The 20,040-nt window shown below is 31.5% G+C and overlaps 1 protein-coding gene across 1 annotated transcript in view; it reads right to left on the minus strand.

Moving 5' to 3' along the window:
* LOC132758277 (SH2 domain-containing protein 4B-like) overlaps nucleotides 1-20,040 on the minus strand; it is a 29,490-nt gene that overhangs the window by 8,390 nt on the left and 1,060 nt on the right. Inside the window, exons 2-8 of the mRNA XM_060749839.1 lie at nucleotides 12,075-12,195; nucleotides 7,458-7,539; nucleotides 5,842-5,998; nucleotides 5,302-5,382; nucleotides 4,680-4,800; nucleotides 3,769-3,931; nucleotides 756-903 (exon numbers count right to left, since the gene is read on the minus strand). Coding sequence (XP_060605822.1) covers nucleotides 756-903; nucleotides 3,769-3,931; nucleotides 4,680-4,800; nucleotides 5,302-5,382; nucleotides 5,842-5,998; nucleotides 7,458-7,539; nucleotides 12,075-12,173 — 851 coding nt within the window. The 5' untranslated portion in view covers nucleotides 12,174-12,195. The remainder of the gene's footprint in view (nucleotides 1-755; nucleotides 904-3,768; nucleotides 3,932-4,679; nucleotides 4,801-5,301; nucleotides 5,383-5,841; nucleotides 5,999-7,457; nucleotides 7,540-12,074; nucleotides 12,196-20,040) is intronic.

The raw sequence follows: 20,040 nt of genomic DNA on the forward strand, positions 1-20,040 counted from the left end.
TGATTAATGTATGAATAACTTTAAAGATTGAAAAAAATTCATAACAAGAGCTGTCAGCAGGACAGCTTGATTGACTATTCTCAGTGCTTGATAGTAAAACAAGAGCATGGATAATATAGAATTTGCTTAGTTAAAAAAGAGCCATTATTTTGTCAAAAAATCAACATAAGAGTAATGGACCTTTGACAGCGATCTCCTCAAACAAGTGTATGAAATTTAAACCCATTCCCTTCGGTAGTTTTGGAAATAACAAATTGCACACAAAAACTAAACCAAAGAGTAAAGCCGACGCTGACCCAAACACTCACGCCTTGCTGAGTTCAATAGCTCTACCTATTCTTAAAATAGTCAAGCTAAGAAATAATACTTATGAACAATAAATCCATAAAATATCATCCTTTATATTAAAATGATGATGACTCCATATCATAATTTATCTGTAACATGATTATCATGATTTTATTGGAAAAAATAACTTAATAAAAAAATAATTGTTTAGAAGTTAACAAATGTGAAGCTGCTTATATACAGTCATTTTTTTCACAACCAAAGTAAGGAACATTTTTTATTAATCCTCTTTTTCTTAAATTTTAAAACAAAGTGAGAAAAAAGTCATGTCACAAACAAATTATTTTTAGGGCACATTATCCTTTAGTTATCCATCTCCAAAGCACACATAATATAATTTGTATAGGTATCTTGAAATGTATCCTGCAAAATACATTCAAAATCTTTACTATTAATTGTATACATACTTTGGAGGTAGTGGTGGTTTTGTGCCTTGTGTAAACCTGTTGGCATTCATTATAAGCTGCGCAGCTCTGTCGAGGGAATGACGATTTTCTTCTCGAGCTCGCTGCGCTATCAACTTCATTTCTTGCTCCGCCTCTTTAGCTTTCTTTTCTGAAAATTTTTTTACTAACACATGAGTCATTAACTTTCGTAATAATATGGGCAGCAATTGCTTGATTATGCCATTTATCATGCAACTGCTATGGTAACTGCCCGATAACACTTGCCTGATAATTATTTTTGATATCAGGTCAGTAACCTGATATCAAAAATAAGCCCCGCCCATTTTTAACGGACTTTTTTCAATTGCTTATATTCTCATTTTCATCAGCATGTGAATTTACAATGTAATCGCATACCCTTACAAATCTTGAATCAAGATGCGATATTTATCTTTTTATTATTTCGATTTCAATTACGAATAAATTAGATAGCAAATAGTTTTAACACCAACTAAATGAAGTGACGTCATAATTTATATTGCAAATGACATCATCAATGTTCACGTCATACTATACATGTAAACATAACAAACAGGTTGAGAACTTGTAAATGTTTACTTTATTTTGCCGGATAATTATTTAATAAGTGAACAAATTCTTTCGTTTAAAAACAATAAGACGCATGTTTGTGAAGCTTGTGTTTGATTGCCGATTGGACTTTTGAAATTATCGTGAGCTTTTGAATTTGACAATTCAAGACAAACAAGAGCTGTCAGAAGGACAGCGCGCTCGACTTTTTTAGTGCTTGCCTATAAAACAAAACTTTGACAGTTAAGGGCACACAAGACTTTAACTAGGAATTTCTAAGTACAAATCAAGAAACATTTTCACAGAGTTATCTTCTCTTGCTTACAGATAGGTCTCATGATGGCACATAAGAACTCCAACTTCCAAAGTAATATCTCAAATGGTTAGGTCAACAAGTGGACAAGAATGAAAATTTTAACTGAGTTTCTAAGTCAAAAAGGGCCATAATTCAAATAAAATCCTTAACAGAATTACCTTCTCCTGCCCATGTTTGGGACCATGATGGTAAACAAGTATTCCAACTTTCAATTTAATATCTCAACCAGTTCAGTCAAAAAGTTGACTGGTACAAAAAACTTAACCAAGATTCTAAGTCGATAAAAGGCCTTAATTTTTAAAACAAATCCCTGACAGAGTTACCTTCTCTTGCGTACAGATGGGGTAATGATGTAAATAGCATTAAAAGTTTCAAAGCAATATCTCAAAGGGTTAAGGCAATAAGTGGATTTTACCCATATTCAATGTATTTTCTAAGTCAAAAAGGGGCATAATTCTGTCAAAAACCTTGACAGAGTTATGTCCTCTTGTCTGTTGATGAAGGTCGTGATGGTAAACAAGTATGGTCAGTTTCAAAGCAATACCTCCAATGGTTTTGAAATAAAGTGAGGTGGTACAAAAAACTTAACCAAGCTCAATACACTTTCTAAGTCAAAAAAGGGCCATAATTCTGTCAAAAACCTTGACAGAGTTATGTACTCTTGTCTGTAGATGGAGGTTATGATGGTGAACAAGTATGGTAAGTTTCAAAGCCATACTTGTAATACTTCTGAAATAAAGTGGGGTGGTACGAAAAACTTAACCAAGGTGTGATGCCAACGCTAACGCCGACGCCGACGCCGGGGCGAGTAGGATAGCTCCCCTTTTCATAGAAAAGTCGAGCTAAAAATGCAGTACTGTAAAGTTTATGTGATTCTAAGGGAATTTTTGGATCAATGTTTAAATTAAAGGTAAGCATTTTATCGTGTTAGGCTTACATTCTGTTGTATCTTTTATCAGAGTCAAAAGAAAAAAATGGCCGTCATTTACAAATTCTAAGTTTCAGGGGCGGAGGAATTTGTTTTCAAGAATTATTTCTTTGAACAAAAATCCCCTTTTTTACAAAATTCGCTTTTAAAAGTAGATTATTTTGTTATTTTGACAGTTTTTATGTGTTACATGATAAATAGAAAACAAGCCTCGCCCTTTCTAGCCCATATCAGCCTCGCCTGATAAAATTGATATCAAAAGACAGTAGCATGTTATTCTCTATAAGTTATGTGTAAAGCCAGCCTGCACTTCCCTACTGTCTGACAAGAGTTTATACTGACAGTTGCAAAATTTTAGTCTTCTTATACATGTATTGAAATGTGTAAGGTTATAATTAAGAGGTTCAAATTCAAAGCTTTAATGGTCATAACATCTCATTATCATTTCTACTAAATAGTTTTAAATTTCTTCCATTGGTTCAATGATACATAAAATTTTGAAATTTCTTCATGATGACTTTGATCTTTATCTAAGGAAAGTCAGACCTGCACTCTGCAGAGTATCTCATTATTATTAACATTTCTGCCTAACAGTTCCAATTTCCTTACATTGGTTCAAAAGATATTGCATAGACATAGAAACATGCCAACCAAAGGGCAACCAGGGGCATAATATATGATATATTACATATGCTGAAATTCTCTTGGGCCTATAAAAGCACGGGCAATAAAAAATACCTTACTGTTTCATGCTTTGGAGTACTTTAAGTTTTACCTTAAAGCAGCACGCCTCCAGATTCATGCTAATTTTCATGAAAATTTGAAAATGTATTTAACAGTATAATATTGTAAAGTTACCAAAGATGCAATTTACACATTACCAATGTCACCTACAACCTATGTAAATTACTATGAAAAGGCCAAAATTTTCAAAAATAACCCTTACTGCATTATTCGGTCATTTATCGCACATAACAAGTAAATTTAACTAGAATTTTGAATCTTTTTACTTTTCCTAAAATCTTAGGTTTGATTTTATCGAAATATTTTTGCTCATTTGGAGGTGTGCAGCTTGAACCTATGCCATATTCAAGTCCCTCTATACATTGTATAATTATAATAATCCTTCTTCAACTTAAAATTACCAGCGATTTGATAATGATTTATACTTTATTAAAGAAATGTAGGCACATTTTTCTAACCTTGTTCTCTCCAATTTTTATCGACCTCTTGGCTAGCTTCCTCTGCCACCCTATCTAACTGTCTCCTCATTTCCTTCCATTTGATATATATTTCATTACTACGTCGTTTCTGTTTCTCATTTATTTTTGTATACGATCTTCTTCTTTCAACTGCAGCTTCCTCCTTCAAACAAATGATAATGAAAAACTTTCAATTCAATTAATTTACATTATATGTAAGGTTTTTTTTATGTAATAAATATTGTAGTTTTTATTTCTGGAAATGTTTCAGGCCATACTGTTTAGATCATATACAAACTTTCCACCTGTCTGCCTGGGAAAAGACCTTGATTACATCTCTTTGCATAATTTCATGCAAGTTAAAGCAATGTGTATAATCAAAACCTTTCCACTTGTCAGCTGAATCGTCTTATCACATTAAATACATTCAAGTTGATCACAGGATTTCTACCAACAGAAATAAGTGATAAAGAAATTTAAGCTAGTATTTTTTAACACTCAGCCACAGATGCCTAGGTTGTTATGATTATTACATGTACATAGCCCTAGCATGAATAACTTCATAGAAACATAAAATATTATGGACATTTACTTTTTTCTACTTGTTTAAAACTGCAATGAAAAGGTTAAATGGAGGAGAAAGATTTAATGTTACAAAATTACCATTATTTCTGGAGCAGGCAGTTGTGTACAACCATCAAACAAAGCAAGCTGGATAGCTTCCTCACATGAAAAAAATTGACTTGCCCTGATGTGATTCAAGCCTACAGAGGTTGTTACCATGTTTATTGTGTTGTTATTCAAATCCATAAAACTCAAACTGAACAATTCCATTAAAAGCTGGGCCAGTGCATCAAATACATTCAGTTTGGCACTTCAGAATATATAGTATACATGTATATATCTCATACCTGGAGCTCTTTAAGTCTCTTCTGTTCTTCTTCCTCTCTTTTCTTTCTCTCTTCCTCAGCTTTCTGAGCCAACAGACGTGCCTCTTTGATAGACTGGTAGAGTGCCTCTTCTTCCAAACGTCTATAAATAGTAACATAAAAAAAGTGCCATAGAAATTATACAGTTACAATTCTGTTGACAATTTAATGTACACATAAACAAGAATTAGCCTGGGATTCAGGCATTGATATTATAACATAGTTTTTGCTTATACATCACATATTGGCTATTTCCTATTCGTTCGTGTTTTTGATAGTGTAGATTTGCCGAATTTGCCAAACAGAAGCACATAAAACAAAATGGGCAGACTGGAACCCAAGCTTTATAAGAATTACAATTGGTCTCTTCTTACATTTAAATCAAAAGGTTATAATACATAATGGGAAATGTTTTAAATTTAGAAAATTTGACCTAAGAGGTAAAGGTCATTACCATTGTTGTATATTGTATTTTAATGTGTCAAATGGAAAGTTCAGTGGAAAGTTCTTTCTATGTAAAATACCTAAACATATAGACTGAATATGACATTATTAAATATTGAGAGAATAATTGGAATTTGAATAGAATAGCCCTTTCTCTCACTTTCTTTCTTTTTCCCTCTCTTCTTCTAATCTTCTCTTTTCTTCTTCTATTTTTCTTTTTATTTCTTCTTCTTCTCTTTTCCTGCAACATAAGATACTAGACATTTTACAAAGACAATTCATATTGTTGTTTAACATTTGATTTGCTTTGAAGTTTAAACAAAATATCAATAGAAATAACAAAATACCAATGGAAATATAAAAATAATATTCTCAAGTGTTTTATGGGCAGTTTGCTGTTACAATGTATTTTTTTACTTTGATAATAGCGGCTACAAGCATACAAACTTTTAGTCAGAATGTCATCAAAGATATGTTTCCCAATAATCATTTAATAATATGATAGCAGAACTTGTATGTCCAGCCCTACTGGTACCATTACTACGTTTTCTCATATCATGGCAAGACTTGTAAGTCAAGCCCTACTAGTGCCATAACCATGTTTCCAGTAAGCAGATTCAAGAGAGATGATTCAAATACAATGAAAGCTGTAAGTTTTCTAATAAACATATTTTTCAACTTATTAATCTATTTTTCTCACCTAAGTTCCTCAGCCTCTTTTTCTGCCTGTTCAATAGCTTTCCTTTGAGCTTCCTCCTCCATTATCTGTTCTATAGTCTTATCATTAGCATGGTCTCCCATTACCCAAACCCACTCATTACCATCATCACCTCTTAAAAATTCCACCTTTTTACTACCTAAAATAATAGAATTTCAAATCAAAATCAATGTTTGTGTCAGTGTGTTAAATGCTGAGTAAATTTTTTTGTATTATAATGTTTGTATGATAACAATGCAAAATCAATACCAAGAAGTTAAATTTAAACAAGATTGCATTTGAGAAAAATGCTATGCCACCGCATGGTTCAAATTTCATAGCTGTACATCAAAGGACAAGAAAGTAGGTCACATCATCAAAATCTAGGTCAAAGTTCAATTTTACAACTAAAACTGTGCACATGGTCAAAATGTCATTGCTGTACATCAAAGGACAAGAAAGTAGGTCACTATCCCCTTGGGCGAGGCATAATTTTGACCCAAGGGTTTAATAACAATCTTGATACAGGTCCACCAAACAACATTTCAAGTCAAATATCTAAGCTATAGCTTTCTCCCATTCAGAAAACATTTGTTTTATTTTCTGTTTTTACTACGTGTACATAATGAGAATCACTGCTCCCGGGCAGGGCCAATTTTTGACATTTGAACAACTTTGGTAGAGGACCTATAGATGATATTATATATCAAACATCAAAGCTCTATGCCTTGAACCTTCAGACAAAAATTTTTTTTTTCACTATATGTACATAATGAAAATCAATGACCCCCGGGGCGGAACCAATTTTGACCCCAGGGCTATAATTTGAACAATCTTGCTAGAGGTTCACTACACAATGTTTCATGCAAAATATCTTAACTTTATCCTTTGTAAATATAGAGAAGATGATTTTTTAAGTTTTAACTATATACATATAGGATAAACCTATGGCTCCCAGGGGCGGGGCTAATTTTGACACAAGAGGCAAAATTTGAACAACTTTGGTAACAACTTTGGTAGAGTACATTTAGATGATATTATTTAACAAATATTAAAGCTCTAAGCCTTGTACCTTCAGACAATAAGATTTTTTTATTTTTTACTATATGTATATATTGAAATCAATGACCCCCAGGGCGGGGGCAATTTTGACCCCAGGGCTATAATTTGAACAATCATGCAAAATATCTAACCTTTAGCATTTGTCAATTGCTAGAAGATTTTTTTTAAAGTTTTTACTATATACATATAAGGAAAACCAATGACCCCTGGGGCGGGGGCAATTTTGACCCCAGGGCTATAATTTGAACAATCTGGTTAGAGGTCTACCAGACAATGCCTTATGCAAAATATCTAAGCTCTAAGCCTTTTGGGTCTTTACAAGAAGGTGTTTTAAGTTTTTACTATATGTACATATAGCGAAAATCAATGACCCCGGGGCGGGGCCGATTTTGACCAAGGGCTATAATTTGAACAACCTTGGTAAGGGTCTACCAGATGATGCCTTATGCAAAATATCTAAGCTCTAGGCCTTTTGGGTTTTTACAAGAAGGTATTTTAAGTTTTTACTATATGTACATAGTGAAAACCTAAAGGTTAAAAAGTTTATATGAATTTACCAGGTTTTCTAGGCTTCTTTGGTTTTCTTTTCTCTTCTCTTTCATACTCTTCATCTTTTTCTTTCCATCTCCTTACTTGTTCCTAAATATAGAAAATTGAAATTGTAATTTTTTTTCTAATAAATATGAATGGTAAAGCAGGTCTAAAACTGAATTTAGGACCAGATGCATCTGGTACCGAAGAGGATTCTGCAGGTATTCCTTGTATATTATCAACTGTCTTTTAACCTTTACCAAGCTAAGGGAAAATTTCAATGAGTTACCAGTAAGCAAATCTTACCATATTTCATTTTCTATACTCAAACCTAAAGAGCCAAAATGAAATCACACCTCTTAAAGCAGCATGCCACCAGGTGTACATGCTAATTTTCATATGTATTTAAAAGAAGAATATTGTCAAATGCACATTGCAAACAGCATTTTCTATCCATGTAAATTACAAGAAAAAACTTTCCTTAACAGTATATGGTATGGATGATCTTGGACTGCACTGGTCACATGGGTACATTCAGTTGCATCCAGCTGGCTAATGGTTAATGAACATAAGCAAACTATTTAATCCATTATCCTATGATAGTATTCAATGGACTTGTCCTGTTTTGAAATTGGAACTGTCCATTATATGTTTCAGGGATCAGAATAATATATTGGACAGGCAATTGTACAGAGTTGAAAGACTTTTCTGAAGTCATACTGGCTTGAACCCAAGTACAGGTTGAACAGAAATGTCCTTAATGATAATTAAGTCTAATGACTAGAATAAGACAGATATTTTTTTTTCGTTATCCTTTACCTTGTGAAATATATGCGACAAAATTGCATTTTTTGAATAAGAAATTGTATTTCTTGAAGAAGAAACTGCATTTCTTTAATTTTACAACTTTATTTTAAAACTTTTTCAATATCAAAATGCTCAAACCAACATGCAAACACTGTGTAGAGTCTGGTCAGATTATTTACACTAGCAGGTTTGCCATTAGGACCTAGAACAGTGGTGGTATGGTCATGCCATTATCAGCACAAGTATATCCAAAAGCTACTTAATCTCTACCCTCTTTGCACATTCATGGGTCATTGTCTGCTTAATTAAAACAAAGCGATGACACTACATAAGTACTTTTAGCAGTTGAATTTGGTGTCCATCGCTGATTTATTTTCAGCAGAGTGACCTGTGCAAGTGGCAAGTGAAAAGAGGGTACTGTTTTAGTAGATTTCACAGGGTACCAATATGGATATGTACAGTGTATATAGTACACCATTTTTTGTCATAAACCATACATTTTAAACTAACTTTATAAACACACATCTTGCTGTGAACAAACTTCCTGGATTATTCACTATTTTTCTATTTTACAGCAATCTAACATAAGATTAATACCTGATAACTTATTGATATGCATTTTGTGCACCTAGTTTTATATCTCTTTTGTGAAGTTTGAAGTGACACTGACACTGTTATAGAGATTATTATGTTGACACAGCAGGTTTACTGGGACGGGAATATGGGTTACACTTAACGTATAAGTAGGAACTTGTACTTTCCAGAGACTGACAGTTATCTTCTCCTTGTGAAATAGTTTCCCCTTTTCATATAAAAATATAAAACAATCACTGCTAGTGAAGAAGGAAACTAAAGAAGTAAATAATTTTTTTTTAGTTACTATTGAACTTTCAAGATAACATGGCGACTTCCGGTTTTACTAATTACTAGTGAAGGAAGAACTGACATGTTAATCTATTCATTAATTCAGCACATTAGATACACCAGAGTAGAACAACCCTGCTAGTGAAGAAGGAAACTAAAGAAGGAAATATTTTTTTTAGTTACTATTGAACTTTCAAGATAACATGGCGACTTCCGGTTTTACTAATTACTAGTGAAGGAAGAACTGACATGTTAATCTATTCATTAATTCAGCACATTAGATACACCAGAGTAGAACAACCCTGACCTTTAACCTTCTGTAAGTTACCTAGATACCAACAACAAATGAAAGATGTCTCTGCTGGGCTTCAAACTCTTAAGATGTATGGGGCATGTGATTTGAAGTACAATGTATATACCACTTGGCCAAGGAAACCACTGTTGTGAAGAGGATAAAGAAAATTTCATTGTATTGAATCAAATTTGTTAAAGGATGGGAATTAAAGATATAATATATTATTGAAAGACATTTAACAATAAGTTTATTAAGTATTCAGAGAGAAGGAAAAAATGCCATAGAAAAACAACTCATTGTTTTTGTTAAATACTTAGATATATTTTACTATAATTATATTAACTTTCTCAGGAATATGTCACAATATTCCTTCTCCTGCCTTAAAAGACAAGGTTGTAATATTAATCTACCAATAAACATATGACTTTATTAGTGTCAGTATAGTCCAAGCCCCACAAAAAAAATAAATGTAAAATCTTTTAAGATGCTAAAACATACATGTTCGAGATCAAAACCATCAAAGCTTTAAAATGACAGTATACACAAGTTAAAACTCTCAAAGGCAAGACTCCCAAAAGTCCAAAAGTGGTCTATGTAGGCTGTTAGAAGTGATTTGATTCCATAACACTACAGCAAAGCAATCTTTGGTTACAGCACTAGTTTAAATAATAGCCCTTAGAAAATAAAATTTCATTTCATTTGGCCTTTATCAGGTGGGCCTAATGATTCAGTTTTACCTTTTCATTTTTGTGTTTCTACGTATCTAATGCAGACTCTGATGCATTATTTACATTTACAGTACAAAATTAGAAAATTAAACATTGATTAACAAGGGAATGTGAACCTTCCTTATATTGATGTAAAATAAACCAGCTGATTAAATACAGTACTCATCTGATTTCTGCTTTTGATAAAAGAAAAGGAAATTGAAGAATATAGATTTGTTCAAACTGATGTACCTAAGTGAACTTTCTATTCAGACTTGAAAAGAAAGACATTCAAATTTTACATACCTTTTAAAACAATATGTTAAATAGATAAAATGAATACAAGTTTAAAGATCTGTATTATTGATACTTATTTATATAATATAATCTCATATATGTTAAGTCAAAACAAATTTTAGAGACTGAATTATGCTAGAAATAAAATAATTTATACAGTTAACACTTCTAATTCTTAAAATCATAACAGATGTGGAACAAATGACAACAGTTATACATTTTCATCAAAGATCAAAATTTTGTAAAAATTATCAAGAAACTTCAAAATTCCAAACAATACAGGGCCTCAACATAAGTGTCAGACTTTAAGCCAAAAGGATTGGGTTTTAATTAAGCTCCATTGGCCATACAACCATGTTTCTTTAAATGGCTCCAGTACTAGCTAGTTCCAGAAAGCAAAACAGAGATAGGCTCAAATAAACTTCTAACTTTTATAACAATTATTCTAAAATAAGCATGTTTATACTAAAATCTTAATCAAAATATATACAGGAGAAAGTTCACAAAATTAATGTATAATACTGAGAAAATATAATGTATAACTTAATGTAGTTTCATGATTTGTAGACATGGACATCATTTTATTTGGAAACTTATTGTTTTCTAGTCCCAAATGTCCAAATCTTTCAACCTTGTAAGAGGTTAACAAAGTGGGTAAATCATTATTTATGTAAAATATAAATTTAGTTTAAAGTACCGGTAATGTAATTTTTTGGGGAAGGGCCCGGGGGTAAACATTTATATATTATGTAATTAAACATTATTTTTACATATTCTACCACATTTTAATTAATCTACTTTTAGAGCCCAATGTTAGCTTGCCTTACTTCATTTGTTCCATTCAAAATATTTCATTAAATTAAAGCACTTAACAAAGACCATCAAATAATGATTATAATCTGGAGGTGTGCTTATTCAAAACAAATATTGAATACACAACCAACAGAGGTTATACCAACTATTACAAATTTTATAATTTAGGTTACTATCAAACAGTATTTCAGTGATGTAAATATACATAAGTACAAGGGCATTCATGTACATTAATCAGGAATTAATATCTTCCAATATTATGCCAGTAGCTATAAAGTATATTAGTAGCCTATGTCAATTGATATAGCCAAAAATGGACACAGTGAAATTTTAACTTACAAAACAAATTGTCATTTGATCTTAGGAAATTAATTTCATCCTAAATACTTTGCAATTATTAATTGAAGGACATTTTCATGTATATGACCTTTTGACTTTTTTTTTCTTAATATAAGCAGGGTTGTTATGACATTGTGTCTGACCAGGTCATGATCTAGATTTTCTGCATGAACAATAGAACAAAAGTTTAATAATTAATTCAGAGCCATTAATACAGACTATAATATTATTATACAAATCAGCCAAAAGAATGTCACTGTATAGGTCAATAAAAACACATGGACAAATAAAATTCAAACTTTCAAATTAAGTTTAATTGTACATTCAATAACAAAGTGATAGCCTTACCTAGAACTACGCAAGTATGTACACACCTAAAGCAGATAATCTGACAGAGAATTAGCAAATTTTATATTAAATTTTGATCCATTATATAAAAAAAAAAGAATCATTAAAATTTATATGCGATTTAGCAACATTTACACAAAAGTTGTGCGGCCTAAAAACTAAAATGTACATACCTCTCTCATTTTAAGGAAGAGAATTTGTTTCTGTTCGTCGGAGAGCTCGAGGAGCAGCTCCGGCTCTATATACATGTCCTTGATGATCTGCTGTAACATCCTGACAGTTGTCTACAAACCTCTGAAAGGTATACTACACATATAACATTCATAGATTACTGAAAATTATAAAATAAGGAGTGTACATTATGAAATCTAGTTATTCACCTGGCCTTTCATTTAAAGTGGCAAACTGTCATTTATTTGGGGGGAAAATACTTGTTTGACATTGAGAATGCCTTTATTTTATTAGGAGACTATTGTAATTTGTAAAGAAAAAAATCGTGAACGTAAAAACACTGACCATACAGAGAAAACTTGCATTTCCTTGCCATAAGGTAGTCCAGGGCTTTTTTGTATTACAATACAGATGCCTATAAAAGGCCTCTTCCCTATAGAAATTTCTGTTTTCCTTAAAATGATAAACAATTTCCAAAAATCCTAACTTACTCTTACCCAAATTAAAAATTGTAGCAATATTTTTTTCACAAAATCAATAGGCTGAAGGCTAAGGAGTAAGGCCTCTTTCCAATTCTTAGGAAAAAAAACAACTGGGCTGTAGTGTTTTACATGTACTTGTAGCATTCATGAAGTGTTTCAGGATTCTAGATCATTACTAAATTATTTTGCAGAATTGCAATAGATCTACCAGTACAACTGGTACCTTAACAGGAAATCATGCCCTCAGCTGTAGACTTACATTTTATACTATGAGAAAAACACCTTATTATAAAGCATCAAATAGATAAATTTTGGTACTAATTACATTCACAATTTATGATACCAGATGAAAGAGCTATTACAATTCAGTGTTTATTTTATCTAAACAACTGCAAATATCATAGTATATACTCAGCTATAAAGTTACAAACACATTAACATCACAGGCTTCCTTAATTACATGTAACCATATAATCTTTTTGTTTCCTCCTTTAAAATAAAACTTTCTAAAATGACTGCATTTGATGTAAATTTATCATCTTTTTTTTAACAATCATTTTGATATACATGATTGAACACACAATTGTATGTGACTTTATCAATAAAAGGAGCTTGTTTGAAGTTGAATTTTGGCAAGATAATCAGTAACAAGTCCTTTATGACAAATTCAATAGGAAATTCAATTTGGCCTGTGGCATCTATATTCAAAATCATACATTTTTAAAAAGGTAAAACACTGTGTTCATGCTTTATGATTAAAGGGTCATGAGATTAAAAGGTTCAGACAAATTGTTTTTATGTGTAATAACGGAAATTTTTCTTTTAGACATTTAAGAGTTCAGTGCAAAATTATTCTCGGAACATTAGATCAAGTTACGTTGTATTCATTAAATAAAATAAAAACATTGTTCTATGAAAATCTATGATGACAAAGTCTAGGAAAGCTCTTTCTGGTATTACTCCAATTCAATGCATTCTTTTACAAATCAGATTCCTTTTATGACAAGTTATAAATCTAATTATCTACTGGTATAATGCAAGTCAGGATTGCAAACATATCAAACAGATTCTATAAAATAAAAATCAGCTCTTAAAAAACACTAAGCTTTAAGATCTGAAGTCACCAATATAAGTTTAGATTTTTTTTCAGGATTTACTGAAATCTATTTAAAAAATTGTTTAGATTTTTATTTTCTTTTGACACATTTTCTTCTGAACATTGACACACATGTATCAGTGTTTTAAAGCAGACATGTTTTAAGATGTCTAAGTTTAACGGTGTGTAAGTTGCAAGTGGCAAATTCATTTCCATATGCCCAAAGCCAGTGACTTTCCTCCTTATATAACAGAGGCCTATAAAAGACCTCTTCCCAATTGAATTTTTTCGTTAAAATTATGCAACTTTCCCAAAAATCTGAACCAGATTTCTTACTTCCAAAATTAGCAATTTTAGAGATAATTTTTCCTAAAATGAAGAGGCTACAGCCTCTTCCCAATTAAGTGAGAAAAACCACTGCAAGGATATGGGAAACCTCAAAGAATAAGGGGAATATTTATTATCTGGTTACCTCATTGCTTGTGGTATTAAGACTTTCAACAAATAATGGAAACAAAGAATGAACTGACCATACAAATAAATTAATAATTGTAACTACCTATACCTATCACTTATTTTCTGCTTGTGCTACATGATACACATCATATTCAAGCAAAAGCAAATTAAATGGGCCAAACATTGACCATGTGTCAGCCAGTTTAAAAATGGTATGTCATCATTAATCTAGCACAAAATGGTGTTACACAATCATTTTTTTTCCATGTTTTGATTAAAATCACATTTGTATCTCTAGCTAAATATTTAGTTACATTAACCTTTACAAAACAAACTTACTTTTTTCTACCACTGTATTTTAAAGTCAAATAAGGGCTGTTTCCCCTAGCCCATTATAGGTTTATTTTCCCCTAAAAATGCTACATGTATTATTTTCCCGTGGAAATAAAATGCCCTGTGCATGTTCTTCACCAGATCCATGACTTAACAGCAGCTGACTTCAAGTCACTTATATCAGCTAGCTATTAAATTCATTTGACTGAAAGACAGAAAAAAGACCCACTGCTATGTACCATGTAATTTTGTTAAAACTTAAATAAATTGAAAATTTTATAAAAATTTATGCGGGTATAATTCCATTCTCAGTTGTTGGAAGTTTTTCTCCTTTTCTGATTTATCATGCTATATTTTCCACTTGAAAAAGCCACAAAACTGCGAGGAAAATCAATGTCTACAAACAAGAACAATCAGAAAATGACAACATTTTCAGACGGACACAAATTTTAAAGGACTACATGTATTGTGTCATTTTTTGGGGAAATGAGTAAAATGAAGTTCAATTTTACCTGGGAAATAATATAATGGAACAAGCAACTGGTGATTACTGCTGCATTATCCATTAGTTCAATAAGGTGCACCTATGCCATTTTGTCTTGTGATTATTTTTTTTTTGTACAAATGATGTAAATACAAGAAATATAAGGCAAATGGCATAGGATTTTTAAGTCTTTTTCCCTTAACATGATGTTTTGAAAAATAATCTTTTTTAAACAATGGTATCATTATAAGATTTAAACACAGTTGTCAGACTACTGGCAGCAAAAAGGACCCAAAGTGAAACTTAAGCATTATCTGTCCGTAGTTGATTTCCACTTATTTATTACTGTAGAAAATGTTTTGATGTGATACAACACTTCAAATTTTTCCATGGATATGAAGAAGTAGATTTTGACAAATTTTATACATTTATAAATGATAACCTCAAATAAGGACATATCTACCAGATAATAAAAGTCAGATGTAGGACCTTGTATTTAAATAGCTTAGCTGCTTTCCACATAGGTGTATTGATAAATGCAATAAGTTTTCTGAGGATATTGTTATTAGTGAATCCGTCATTATATTTTAAATAAATTGGACAAAAAGTGGAACCAAGACAGGTATGAACTTTGTGAGGTAAATTGTTACCGGATTAAACCATCAGATTACAGATAAAACCAATTCTTCATGGAAAGAAGGAGTTTTTAGGCTGAAGTAAACTTGCCTTCATCTACTCCAAGATCGCCGTACGTATTGTAAGTATCATGGTGAAAAATAGGATGTCTAAAAAATAGGCCAGCTTAGAACAAGGTAAACACCTGCCCATGGTAATTAAAAAATAATATGCAAGAATCAAGCACATTAAATTTCATAATAATCAGGTCTAGGATTTCATGATATTTATGGACAGTCTGTAAATTTATGGACCATCTATAATTTTACAGATTTTTCTATCTGTAAATTTATAGACATTAAATGTGAAAATAGTATAAGTTGTATTAAAATTAAAAACCGCAGGTTAATAAGAATAAATTTACTGATTATATGATTAAATGTAACAGTAGGATAAGATTCAGAACAATTTGATGACTTTCAATTTTCACTTTTAACAAAAATTTCAAAGTCATCATACAAAGATGAAACTTATCTCATTTCCTTTGTTAATAGAAACAATCAATATAACAACTTGTTTTAAGCTGCAGATTTTAGTATAAAACTAAAAACAGCAAATTTAACAGTGAGGATTTGTAAATTTATGGACTGAAAAATCTTTAAATTTATAGACTATCCATAAATTTACTGACAGTCCATAAATATCATGAAATCCTAGACCTGATAATCTACATGAAAAAAACAAAAAACAAAAAATAAAAAAAAAAAAAACCAAAAAAACATCCATAAAAATATAAATTTTTATATTTAAAAAAAATAAATTATTTTTCTATATTTTGACACAATTTATCCACAATTTATACAATGATACATGTAACATACATGCAAAAAAAGGGAGGGGTTGTGATGAACAAATACCTGTAGGATACCTGTAGGATGATTTTGGGCTCTGATGGAAGGGCCAAGCCCTTTTTAAGCCCCTCTTCTTTTGACAATCTTTCAGTACTTCTTCTTATTGCTCTCACCACTTCTATGTTTAATTATATATACTTTTATCTACTTCTGTTCACTCTGCTATACAATTATAACAGCATAATTTTTCAATAAACATTTTAAACTTTATATGGATGTGTCTCCTGTCCAGTGTTGGTCTAGCTTTATTTTTAAATTCATGAACACTTTTTGAGTCTACTACATTTTTTGGCAAATTATTCCATGTTTTAATTACACGTCTCGAAAACTGATGTAGGCAATGAGTTGTTCTACTACGAGGCATTTCTAGTTTTAAATTATGTCCCCTTGTTGATGCCGAATAACTAAAAAAAATTTTTCAAAAACACAGTCATCTAAGCCTTTTACTATTTTGAAAGTCTGAATCATGTCCCCTCTTAATCTGCGATGTATTAGACTTGGCAGTTTAAGCTTTTTAAGACGGTCAATATATGTCAGATCTTTTAATGATGAAACTAGTTTTGTTGCTCTTTGTTGAAGTTTTTCTAGACTTGATATATCTTTTATTAAATATGGATTCCACACAACATTTGCAAATTCAACATGAGGACGAATCAAAGCTGTATACAATTTCACAAAGGTGTATTCATCTAAAAATTCAAAAGACCGGTTAATAAGGCCTAAAATACTATTCGCCTTATTAATCTTTGTAGAAAATATGTTTGCTAAATTTAAGATCTTTTTCAAAAATAACTCCTAGATCACATTCTTCTTGAGTATCCGATAAAGTCCTTGTTATTCATAACATACTGTTTTTGAGGATTTGCATGACCATAATGCATCACCTTACATTTATCAACATTAAAGTTCATTTCCCATTTTACTGCCCAGTTCATAATTGAGTCAATATCATTTTGGAGGACATCCGACTTGCTAGTTGGTGTATACAATTTTGTATCATCAGCAAATATTTTAATGCTTGATTTGACATTATCTGTGATATCATTCACATACATAAATAAAAAGTACCGGCCCCAACACACTACCTTGCGGCACTCCACTATCCACTGTTTTCCACAATGACGTACTACCTTTAATTGATACACACTGTCTTCTATTGCATAGAAAACTTTTTATCCACATCAATACATTTCCCTTGATTCCAAAAGATGACACTTTATTTAATAAACGTACATGTGGGACTTTATCGAAAGCCTTTGCTAGATCAAGATATATGGTGTCCCAGCTTTGATAATTTTCCATATAAATATTCCATTCTTCTAATACATTTAGAAGTTGTAAAGCACAAGACCTTCTTGTCCGAAAACCATACTGATTGTCAGATAATAATTTATTTTCTTCAATATGTTTCATAATGTGCTTTCGAATAATTTTTTCCAATGTTTTACACAATATTGATGTTAGACTAACTGGTCGATAGTTACTAGGATTTGTTTTGCTTCCTTTTTTAAAAATTGGCGATACTCTTGCATCTTTCCATGCATTTGGAAGTAATCCGTTTTCAAGTGACTTTCTAAATATAGCGGTTAACGGCCCAACAAAAACATCAGCCAGACTCTTTATTATGTATGGGTGTATATCATCTGGACCCATTGATTTATTTGGATCAAGTTCCTTTAATAAATTCAACACCTCACTCTCCGAGATATGTATATCATCAAGGTCTTTTAACACAGTCTTATCTTTCATGTTAGGTACACAATCCAAATTTTCTTTTGTAAATACTGTTGTAAAGAACTCATTTAACAATTCAGCCTTTTGCTGGTTTGAGGTTGTAAAATTACCATTCTCGTCTTTCAAATTGAAAACACCATCTCTTGATTTAGTCTTGTTCTTAACATATTTCCAAAAATGTTTTGGTTCTGTCTTAGCTTTGCGTGATATATCTTTCTCATAACTTCTTTTAGCATTTTTAATAATGTCATTTACAGCATTTCTTATACTTTTGTATTCATCATAGTCCTCATGGCGTCTTGTTGCAAGGTACTTATCCCATGCATGTCTTTTCTTTTTAATATGTTTGAGGGTTTCCCCAGTCATCCAAAGTGGTTTCGGTTTAAATCCTTTCTTAGGTTTAGACATTGGTACATATTTATTAACACATTCATAGAACTTATTTGAAAATATTTCCCACATTTCATGGATATTACAATTTTCAAAAAGCAAAATCCAATCTAATTGCTGCCATTCATTAGAGAATCCTAGTAAGTCACATTTTTTGATACATATAAAAACCATTTCCAGTATAAAGCTCTTTGAACTCACAAAGAAAATCAAAAAGTAATATTACGTGATCACTACAGCCCAAAGAAGGTAAGTATTCAATATTGTTAATATTGGATTCACACAAGGTAAGAATTAAGTCCAACACATTACTTATCTGGTCATTTCTACATCTCGTAAACTGTGTTACATGCTGAAATAAGTAGTTATCACGTATACACTCAATAAATTTATATTCATGATGACCTTCACTATGGGGGTACTATATGTTTCCCAATCAATATCTTTCATGTTGAAATCTCCAGTTACAAGTAGGTTAGAACTTATTCTAGTTGCTTCCTTTAACATGTTATTTATAATATCACACGCATCTATATTAGAAGGGCTTCTATAAATACAGCCAACAAGTACAGTTTTTTCTTCAATAGACCAGTCACACCAAGATGCATCATTATACATAGAATTAAGTTGTTCATTAGCAGAATCATTCCTCGCATATATATTCACCCCTCTACCATGGTCTGAGCTAGGAAACAATGTATAACCTTCAAGTTTATATAATAATGAAGAACATGTTAAATTGTCCACGTTATATTTCGGTAGTACTTCAGTCACAAATATAAAGTCCGGTTTAATACTGGTCACAAGTATTTGAAGCTCATTCAATTTATTTTGCAATTGGTCAGCATTTGTATAAATACATTTGCACTTCTTGATTTGGGTTTCAATAATATTGTTATTGTTATTTTCAGAAATAATATCATCATTGTTTTCCGAAATTACATCACCATTTGTCCTTACCGTAAAGTCACTTGTGTTTTCACTACATACAGATGTCGAACAAGAGGTAGCGTCATCAGGTTCTGAAATCTGTACATTTCTATTATCATCAATGCTTTCAGAAACATTTTCAAATAAACAGTCATCGGTATAATTTACAGTTTCATAAACACTGTCTGTGTTTTTGAGATCAACAAAACCTTTCTTCTTAGAAACTGATTCATAATCATGTCCCTTAAAGATACAATTATCACAATGAATAGAATCTATGAGATCAGAATTAACATTAACATTAACTTGAACAGGAGTAACTTGTATAACTTTAACATTATTTACATGTTCATTTCGGCTACTTTTACAGACGAAAAGGTGCTGGCACTGTTTCTAATACAGGGCCCCCCCCCTCTACTATCCGATACATTTAGTGCCCCGACTTGTGACTTTGACCTCCTTTCTATAATTTTACCCCGAAAGATGATCAAGTCCAGATTATTCTCCTCATCCCTCCTTCTTTCAAGTTCCTTTTTC

This window comes from Ruditapes philippinarum, unplaced genomic scaffold, assembly GCF_026571515.1.
Source record: "Ruditapes philippinarum isolate M1 unplaced genomic scaffold, ASM2657151v2 ctg2122_1_1_1_1, whole genome shotgun sequence".
Lineage (NCBI taxonomy): Eukaryota > Metazoa > Mollusca > Bivalvia > Venerida > Veneridae > Ruditapes > Ruditapes philippinarum.